Source organism: Octopus sinensis, linkage group LG14, assembly GCF_006345805.1.
Source record: "Octopus sinensis linkage group LG14, ASM634580v1, whole genome shotgun sequence".
Classification (NCBI taxonomy): Eukaryota; Metazoa; Mollusca; class Cephalopoda; order Octopoda; family Octopodidae; genus Octopus; species Octopus sinensis.
The window spans coordinates 42,871,800-42,882,471 of record NC_043010.1 but is presented as its reverse complement, the minus strand read 5'-3'; the positions used below and the strand labels follow the sequence as shown (position 1 = coordinate 42,882,471).

The window sequence follows — 10,672 nt, the reverse complement described above, 5'->3', positions numbered from 1 at the left end:
CACTCCGAGAGTGTAGTGGGTGCTTTTTACGTGCCACCGGCACGGGGGCCAGTCAGGCAGTACTGGCAATGACCGCACTCAAATCTTTTTACAGGTGCCAGTGAAATGACGTTGGTAACAATCACACTAGAATGGTGCTCTTTTACGTGCCACGGGTACAGAAGCCAGTTGGCTGCTCTGGCAACGACCACGCTCGGATGGTGCTCTTGGCACCCTACTAGCACAGGCATAAGTGCCAGTAAGGCGATGCTGGATGGAAAACAAATGTTAAACAATGATGATGACAATCATCATTATTATTATCATCAATGTTTTCAGCACACTAAATGAATTGCAGTAGTCTGAACATTTAGAATGTTTTTATCATTTTGATATATTTCAAACATTCTCACCAGAAAATTAATGTTTTTAGAATTAGATTATAAGCATAAAAAAGTTTTTAAGATTATTCACAAATACTGTGCTGGTGGCACATAAAAAGCACCCACTACACTCACGGAGTGGTTGGTGTTAGGAAGGGCATCCAGCTGTAGAAACACTGCCAGATCAGACTGGGCCTGGTGCAGCCTTCTGACTTCCCAGATCCCAGTTGAACTGTCCAACCCATGCTAGCATGGAAAGTGGACGTTAAACGATGATGATGATGATGAAGAAGAAATGATGGCTAATGACCAAGTTTTAGTTGATACTAATATGCCAATAAATATGTTAAATTTCACAAAAAACGTCATCGTTGTTGACTGTTTAAGCAGGTGAAAACATTCATATTATCTCACAAGAGCATGTGGCATATTATCTGACAAGAGCATGTCAAAACCTGCTATTTTGGGTAAAGAACTTCTTTTATAGTCTTTAATCTTGCACCTAATCATGTCTAACAGTAACTTGTTAAAGGTGCTATAATTGTTTCTGCACAACCAAGATCAAGCCACTAACTAGTGAAATATCTTATAAACACCTCATCAACTAATTCTGAATGATCTTTCCCAGCTCTTCCATACAGCAAGACCCTCTGATGATGCCACTAGGGATAAGGTCTTCTTTTCTATTCTTAGTAGTTGTCGAGGCGGCGAGCTGGCAGAAATGTTAGCACGCCAGGCGAAATGCGTAGCCGTATTTCGCCTGTTGTTATGTTCTGAGTTCGAATTCCGCCGAGGTCGACTTTGCCTTTCATCCTTTCGGGGTCGATAAATAAAGTACCAGTTTCCCACTGGGGTCGATGTAATCGACTTAATCCCTTTGTCTGTCCTTGTTTGTCCCCTCTATGTTTAGCCCCTTGTGGGCAGTAAAGAAATATATTCTTACTACTTGTTTCACAGTGGCACTTGAATATTACTTTCTTTTCACTGTCACTGACAGCAATTCATACAGACACACACTTGTCATGCCTTATATCAGTGGTTCCCAGACATTTTCGGGCCGCTGTCCCCGCTTGACACCCAGGCCACATTCCTAGTGCCTCCACTCCAACTAACCACCACAAACATAGACCTCATTCTGAAGCAAACTCAAAGCAACTGTATTTCACAAAAACATAACCTAATGAACCCATTATTTCGTTGTTTTTACATGAATTGCTACCCCATTATCACCTCACTTTTCAATGCCCCCTTGGAATTTCCCACCACTGGGGGGGGGGGGGCAATACCGCCCGCTTAGGGAACCACTGCCTTATATCCTCTATGTACAAAATATTACTCTCTTCTACAATTCATATTTATCATAAAACACCCCCTCCACCCCTCTTTTACTTGTTTCAGTCATTTGACTGCGGCCATGCTGGAGCACCGCCTTTAATCGAGCAACTCGACCCCGGGACTTATTCTTTTGTAAGCCCAGTACTTATTCTATCAGTCTCTTTTGCTGAACCGCTAAGTAATGGGGACATAAACACACCAGCATCGGTTGTCAAGTAATGCTAGGGGAACAAACACATATATACGACGGGCTTCTTTTAAGTTTCCGTCTACCAAATCCACTCACAAGGCTTTGGTCGGCCCAAGGCTATAGAAGACACTTGCCCAAGGTGCCATGCAGTGGGACTGAACCTGGAACCATGTGGTTGGTAAACAAGCTACTTACCACACAGCCACTCCTGCCCTGTTCATAAATCTCTAACCATCCTTCACTCTTGCAATTGCTACCCAACACCCTTCCTCTCTTCTTCCCCCACTCCCCTATTTACTCTCATACTTTGAGGGCTCACCCAGATACTTTGTTACCACCATCTTTCTTTCCAGCTCTACATTGATTACTCCCAACCGCTCTTGTATGTGATATATCTCCATGTTTTTGCCCCTTCTTTCATACTTTAACCTCTCAACACCTAGCATAAAGTTGCTACCACCTTTACCCTAGTCATTCAGTTGAGGGTTATACTCTTTACTCTTTTACTTGTTTCAGTCATTTGACTGCAGCCATGCTGGAGCACCACCTTTTAGTCGAGCAAATGAACCCCAGGACTTATATTTGTAAGCCTAGTACTTATTCTATCAGTCCCTTTTGCTGAACCCTTAGTTACGGGGACGTAAACACACCAGCATCGGTTGTCAAGCGATGTTGGGGAGACAAGCACAGACACACACACACACATATATATGACGGGCTTCTTTTCAGTTTCCGTCTACCAAATCCACTCACAAGGCATTGGTCGGCCCGAGGCTATAGTAGAAGACACTTGCCCAAGGTGCCATGCAGTGGGACTGAACCCGGAACCATGTGGTTGGTAAGCAAGCCACTCCTATATTAGTCTTGCATGTTACATGGCAACTTGAACAGAGTTGGAGCTACAAAGAAAGAGAAAGAAAAACACCCAGTACTCTTAGTAAAGTGGTTGGCATTAGATAGGGCATCAAGTTATAGAATTTGTGCCATACCAGACAATGGAGCCTATCAAACTATCAAAACCATTCCAACATGGAAGATGGATGTTAAATAATGATAAACGACTAACTTCATTACACTTCTCTGACACAACTATTATCCACTCAAGTCAAGGATTGATAGGTTAATTCACATTTTTGTTGGTAGGTGGCTTCTCTCATGTCAGATGACAAATATCATTTGAAAATTTGATAAATACATTTCTTCAATCACTTTCAGAAATAAGTGACTGGGATTTATGTTATGAGCAAAACTAAAAAATAAGTTATGTCTTGAGAATCAATTTATGAAATGCTTTCTTAACCAGATAATTTTATGCTTAATTCTGCAGTTTAATAATACATTGTTATAGCACAAGGTACAGAAAATTAAAATCAGTCATTATATTGAATTAGTACATCAATCTGGAATAAAACAGGGATAAAATTTTTTAAAATGTAAATAAATCTGAAAACAGTTTAGCATTTGTTTCATGAATTTTTATTAACTGCACAAACAATAAAAGTGCACTTAACGAATATTTCAGTTTATGTCAATAACACTGTGATTTGACATCTGTTGAGCATAATACAGAAAACACTTAAGTAGCCTAAAATTTGGACTATACAATAAAGAGATAGGGCTGGAAGAAAATAGTTAGATTGGCTTGTGCTAGAAAAAAAATCATAACACTTTCAGCAGGAATGTAATAATGAAATTAAATTTACATTTCATTACCTATTGTTGAAAGAATTTCTTAACAAATAGAACACATTTCAAATTCATTTGTTTGTTTTCTAAACACTCCGTTGTGCTGATAATATTGTATTGAAAATTAGTTCTATTTCCACATTAAAATTTAAAAATTAATTAGAAATAGCAGAAAATAAGAAATAAATTAAGATTGTTATTCTTGAAACAGCACAATTTTCCTGAAAGGAATTCAAATGGCAAATTATTCACAAAAATCAGATGTTTTTTTTCCTATCACAAGATAAACCTTTAGCAGAGAGATAAATATTATATGAATGTCTGTGTCAGATGTTCTCTTTTAAGATAGGAAATACTTCAATTATTGAAGTTACAGTGTCAAGCAGATCTGTGGTCTTGAGGCAGCTAAACAAATATTTAGAGGTAACTCGATATACATTATGCAGTCTGGCATTTCAATCAAGCATTCCTATTCTGGAGACATTTATTTTAAAGATATTTTGACTAAAAATTAAGCTATTGAAATGCTTAATTATTTTTAATGTTACACTTCCATAGCATGTTTTTGTCTATCGACATAAACAGCTTTTCAAGAGTTATAGGAAGCTTTTTCTCTCTACAGAGAAATTATTGAAAACATTGCTCCACACATTTGACCATCTGAAGATATAAAATGCCTATAATAATTATATAATTTTTTAAAATAGACATAACAGCTAATTGAATCAAATTCAAAGAATGTGTTACCATGATGATATATGTTTTATCAAAGTAACATAATCAATGTTTCAATATTCAATTTTCCATTTCCAATGCAGATTTATCTGAAAACAAGTGATAAGTTACCTTAAATGTTTTCTCCATGTGAAAAGATTGATTTATAACAAGATAAATAGTGCAATCTTTACCAAATAATTAAAATACATAACGAATTAGCTGGATAAAAAGAAGTTTCTCTAAGAAGTGGGAGAAAAAATTAACACTCACAAAAGTAACAGAAAAAGAAGAAAAATTTAAAGACAGAAAAAATAAATATGTTTGGACTTTGATTACCTAATGTTACAATTTTAGAACACTGTTCGCAACATTTTGTACTTTTCTCTTTCAGATGATATATTTGAAGATTTGTAAATCTTTATAAAGATTTACATTTCTCTTCAGACAACTCTATTAACTAAGAAAAACAGCAAAAAAAAACTTGGTATTTAAACGGAAGGCTGACCATATTAGAGAAATTAAATCAAAAATTATTCAGTAACTGTTTTCTAAGGAAACTGTTGTTAAATTCAAGATTTATTTTGAGTTAAATTTCTTATGATTTTCAATAAAAGTTAATAATTTATTTAAAAAGCAAATAGTTGTTTGGAGCATAAAACTTCTTTGTATATACACTAAGTACTATACACTTTTTTTATGTACACAGTAAGTGTGTGCAGGGGGTGATGTATGCTGGCAAATTGTGTGAAATTTGGAAAATATCAGTCTATTTGTAATTATTTAGCCATGTCCCTCTGCGTAAAAAGTATTCAAAGACAAGATCACATTCTACATAATGACCTCTTCAAAAAATGCTAATTAGTCACAGTATAGTAAACAACTAAAATATTGAAGAAGAAACTAAGGCTAATAAGCCTTGTATATACAACTTGTTAGTTAAGCAAGTTTCAAAAAATAATGTGTCTGTGTGTGTGTGTGTGTAAATATTCGTGTTTGTGTGTGTGTGTGTGTGTGTGCTTTAGTAAAAATGCAATCAAGTACATGATACATAGATATTGAAAAAGGATATTTTCAGGATTTTATTTGCTCTGTGTAATCTGCGAAGTTGGAATAATAATTTCATGAGAGACATTTGCATGAAGAGGTACATTGAGCTGTGTGGCAGCCGGGTACATCTGAATAGTTGGGAATATTTGAGCTGTTGATTGTGAGATTTCAATAGTTGTGGGAAATGTTGACAGCATTGGATAGATTTGGTTTGTGCCAGTGCTGTCTGTCTGATTGACAGTAGCTTCTTGTTGATACATGGCAATAGTTCTGGCCACATCAGCTGGATCTGTACCAGGGGCATGAGTAACAATTAAATTGCCTTCAGCATCAGTCACAGCAGATGCATCAGCTGGCACAACGACTGCTACCTGTTGACAGTTTCCGTCAGGTGTGATAATATCTTCCTTCAGATCAACAAGTGGCTTGGGAGGAACACAGCTCAGCTTACGCTCTCCTTGATTATTTTTCTTGTGTTTTAATAAGTGGTCTTTCCGTGAGAAAGCAAAACCACACCTGTCACAGACAAACGGTTTCTCACCTGTATGGATGCGATGATGGACTCTGAGATAAGACCTGCGTGAAAAACTCTTTTGACATATGTCACAGCTATAAAGTTTCTCATTAAGGTGAGTTGATTTGTGACGCTCCAAGTTTTCATGACGGGAGAAACATTTTGAACAGTAATCACACTTGTAAACCATACCAGTTCCACTTAAGTCAGCAGTAGCTTGATATATCTGATGCTGTTGTGTGTTTTCCTGGCCTGGCTGTATATTAGTAGCACTTTGGAGAGTTGGTATTATTTGGTTGGGATGGATAATACTGCAAGAATGGTAAGTGGTCTTGTTACCATTAGTAACAGCTGCTACTAACTGGTCTCCCGAATTGTGAATAATACCATCATTATTGTTGGTGTTGCAAGCGATGTCAGTACATTTAAAAGCTTGCTGCAATTCTGCTCCTTCGATATCACTTGTGGTTTGTACTGTAACGACTTGTATTTGTGTTTGGTCAACAAGAGAGGTTTGTTGTTGCTCTTGTTGAATAGTCTCACATTGGCTGTTAAAACTATCAGAATCCATATTATTGTTTTCAGTCTGCATATGAACCTGCTGAGTTGTGCTTGTAACAAGTTCAACAGAAGGAAGAGCCTTTATTTCTCCATGCTGCTTAGTTTGATGCCGAACAAGATGGTCTCCACGATAGAAAGCGCACCCACATACATGACATTTATATGGACGAGTATTTGTGTGGATACGTTGGTGCACAGTTAAGTAAGACCGACGTGCAAAAGCTTTGTGACAAATTTGGCAGTTGAACATTTTAATTCCTTGATGTCCTCTGATGTGGATCACTAAATGATCATTGCGAGAGAAAGCCCGACCACACAGATTACACCCAAAAGGTTTTTCTCCTGTATGAAGACGACGATGCAACTTCAGATAGGATTTCTGACTAAAATCTCTGCCACATGTTTCACATTTGAAGACTTCACGGCGCAGATGACGAATGCGATGTCTCTCCATGTTGTCTCGGCGAGAGAACATCTTTCCACAAAGGTCACAGGTAGGCTTCTTCATTTTGAGGAATTATCAGCAAATATTTAAAATTTGGTGCATCAAAGGTTTAATAAAACAATGGATAACCTAGAAAGATAACAGATATAATTAAAGAGTGAAGCATAATACAAATTATAAATGTTGGAAATTAAATAAAATTGTAATATTTATGTATTGGTTTATATTCTTTTGGGAACTTTTCATAATGATACTAGATTGCATCTATTTAAATAAGTAAGACAGAAAACTAGAATGTAGCTGGATGTTCCAAGAATGCAACCTACTATAAACCACGAAGCTATTCCATAGCTTAACCATTTAGCATTCAGATTAGTCTGTCAAATATAATGTTTATTTATTTATGTTATTTTCATTTAGTTATACATTATCTTGTAGCTTTGAGATTTTAATGATGCGATTGTTTATTTTTAAAATGATTATTGTAGGGTAGTGGTGAGAGGCCAGACATGGCCAGTTTGAACATAAAACAGATAGAATATTTGAGCCAGATATGACCCAAATGCTAAATGCTAATGGGTTAAGTGGTGAGCACCTTAGTTTAATGAAGCAGAAAATACTGTTAGAGATGAGTGCATATTTTTACAAGAGACAGCAACAAGAAGCAAGGGAAAAATATCTGGAGTCTAAGTAAGAAGCTAGTTCTTGAGATTACTAAAATAAAACAGACATGTTGTGCTGAAATAATTGAGAAGCATGATGTGCATTAAATTGCAAGCTTATGTGCCTCTGAATGAGGACAATACTGGAGAGATGTATCTGCAATGGTCATCAAATCTAAGTAGAGACTTCAAACTTGAAATCTTCAAAGCCACAGTCGAACCAATTCTACTATATGGCTCAGAAACCTGGACGTTATCAAAGAAGCTTGAGAGGCGGTTGGATGGAACCTACACTCGCCTCCTTATGAGAACTCAAAATCTCTCGTGAAAGCGTCATCCAACCAAAATGCAAATATATGGGAAACTACCACCTGTGTCATCTCTTATGAAACGTAGGAGAGTCCAGTTTGCTGGACATTGTTGTAGAGCTGAAAACAAGGCAATTTCTCCTCTTCTCCTCTGGAAGATATCTACTCCCAATACCAGAATGCACACACTCTCCTACCCTGATGTAATCTCCAGGGATACATGCATCCAGCAACAGGACCTCCGTAATGCTATGATGGACCGTGAAGTCTGGCGTAGCATGGTAAATTCCATTGTCTTGACCACGGTCGAACAATGATGATGATGAATGGTGAGTGTATGCTCTTACTGGTAATGAAATGTGGGGAGGATAATTTGTTGAAATGAAAAATATCAATGGAATAGAGACAGTCTAATCCCAGAGAAACAAGCTGATAAAGGCAAGTGTGGATGTCAGTATGTGCATGATTAAGCCAATTAAGAATGTGAAAGCAGACAAAATTACATATCCTTTCTGAATTGTGGAAACATTGAAAGAAACAGATTGCATTGGTATTATACTGAATATATGATTAACACACACACACACTGAATATAAGTAATTGCTTTGTGTGAGTGCACTATATCACTTTCATACACTGACCATAGGTATACAGTACTTCCTATGTCAATCACTTCAGTTAGCTCACCCATTCAACATTGTCTTTTATTTTCACTAGAGGACAATGTAACTCATTACATAGACGATAAAACATTTAGGAATTCCAACTATTTAAAATAAAACCAACATAAGATGGAAAGACCCTTTAGTTTATTGAACTGAAAATCGAACACTAATGCAGCCATAAACAAGTGGACCATTTTGTTTTGCTAGTTGGCAATAAGAGAGGTACCCCGCCAAAGGAGAAACATGCACCACCAAAAATATGCAGAACACAGGTATTGTATTAATAAGCATAGCATATCAGTGCAATACAGAATAGGTAGGCTACTAGGTGTGAATACTCCTTGAATTTTTTCAAGTATTTTCACTCTCTCTATTTTTAGCAAGTTGATATCAGTATTAATGTAGGTACTAATAAGAATTAGTGACATGTTAGATGTCAAACTTAATGATTGTTAACCTGAGGTTATTTCATTGTCCATGTTTACTGTACACGTGAAATAAAAATTCAGTTATAGCTGTTGTAAGAATGGCAATTTGGCACAATTATATTTTTAATGTATACTAAAGAAATTCTCGCAATCCTCATTAAATCATAGTCAATAACTGCCATTCATTATTCATTTTATTTATTTAATGATTTAGACTCAATACTGGGTTCAGAAGTGTATGGACAATTAGATATGGCTGATGCTCAGTCTGAATTCTGAAAGCCAGTAGTACAGGGATTTCCACAGGAACCAACAAGTGTAAGCAGTATTCAATAGCAAAGTAATCTTAGGGTTTGTATAGGGCTAACAGTAGCTCAGAGCCAAAACACTCTGTAGCTCTGACAAGGATAGGTGAGCTTTCCTTAATTAAGTTATAAACATTATGTATTGTATATTAAAATACCAGAAGCCATTATTAACAACAACAATATTTAATGTCCATTTTCCATGCTGGCATTGGTAGGGCAACTTGACAAGAACTGACAAGGCCTGACGCAGCACCAATTCCCATAGTCTATTTTTGTTTAACTTCTATGGCTGGATGCCCTTCCTAATGCCAATTACTTTACAGTGTGCTGGGTGCTTTTTACATGGCACCAGCACCCACAGCAATACTTTTTATGTAGCACCTTGGTTTTAGGATCTCAATTCTGTTGTGGTGGGCAGGACTTAGTATTTGTTGCCGTGTGATCATTTTAGCAGTACTTTTGATGTGGGGCTGTCGATGACATGTTGTTTAACCTCAGATCAACCTGGATAAAACAGACTTAACCCTTTCGTTATTGCATTTATTTTGAGATGCTCTGTGTATCTTTCAATTACTTTAAATATATATTTCTTTGCTACCCACAAGGGGCTAAACACAGAGGGAACAAACAAGAACAGACAAAGGGATTAAGTCAATTATGCCGACCCCAGTGCATAACTGGTACTTAATTTATTGACCCCGAAAGGATGAAAGGCAAAGTCGACCTCGGCGAAATTTGAACCCAGAACGTAACGGCAGACGAAATACGGCTATGCATTTCGCCCGGCGCGCTAACGTTTCTGCCAGCTTTAAATATAACAAAGAATTTAGTAAAATAACTTAGTTATCATTCAGCTAATGTTAGGAACATAAATTGTGACTAAGGTTTGGTGGAGGATTTTAATTCAAAACTTATGAAAGCAAGACATTTGTACTCAGAAAGGGTTAAGATCAAAGGCATTCCAGCTGTCTTTTATAGCTGGAATGATTTTGATCATTTTGTGCAGAGCATGTCTCAGACTACATTACTTATATAAGGTGGTGTGCTGCAATTTCAATAAGATTTGCTTGGTATTTCAAATAAAACAAACAACTGTGTAAAAGCTCCTTTGTTGGTTGTTGACATGTTTTTTCTGCTTTTCAAGACTCGTATCTCAAAAAGATGGAGGAAATGGAGAGCAAACACACCATTTTTCAACACTTGTTTTAATGTCTGTTAGGAGACCTAAAAAAGCAGTCTTAGTTAAGATTCCTGGTGACATGTCACCAATGTTTTATTACTAACAGTAGCCCTTTGTATCGGTTACTAGATATATTCTTTGGTTTGTGCCCTTGTTACATAAGATAATTTGAAACAATAGCCAATGACCAACAGATCAAAGGTCCTTCCCAAGCCATAGGCTCATAAGAGCAATTTCCCAGATTCTGAGGCATATATATTCTCC

The 10,672-nt window shown here is 36.8% G+C and overlaps 1 protein-coding gene across 4 annotated transcripts in view; it reads right to left on the bottom strand.

The window, feature by feature from the left end:
• Positions 1-3,340: 3,340 nt before the first annotated feature.
• The window catches only part of LOC115218790 (zinc finger protein 470), a 21,884-nt gene continuing 14,552 nt past the window's right edge, over positions 3,341-10,672 (bottom strand). For all 4 annotated transcript variants that reach the window (XM_029788723.2, XM_036508940.1, XM_036508941.1 and 1 more), the window contains one exon: positions 3,341-6,986. In XM_029788723.2, the coding sequence (XP_029644583.1) occupies positions 5,370-6,920 (1,551 nt within the window). In that variant the 5' untranslated portion in view covers positions 6,921-6,986 and the 3' untranslated portion in view covers positions 3,341-5,369. The remainder of the gene's footprint in view (positions 6,987-10,672) is intronic.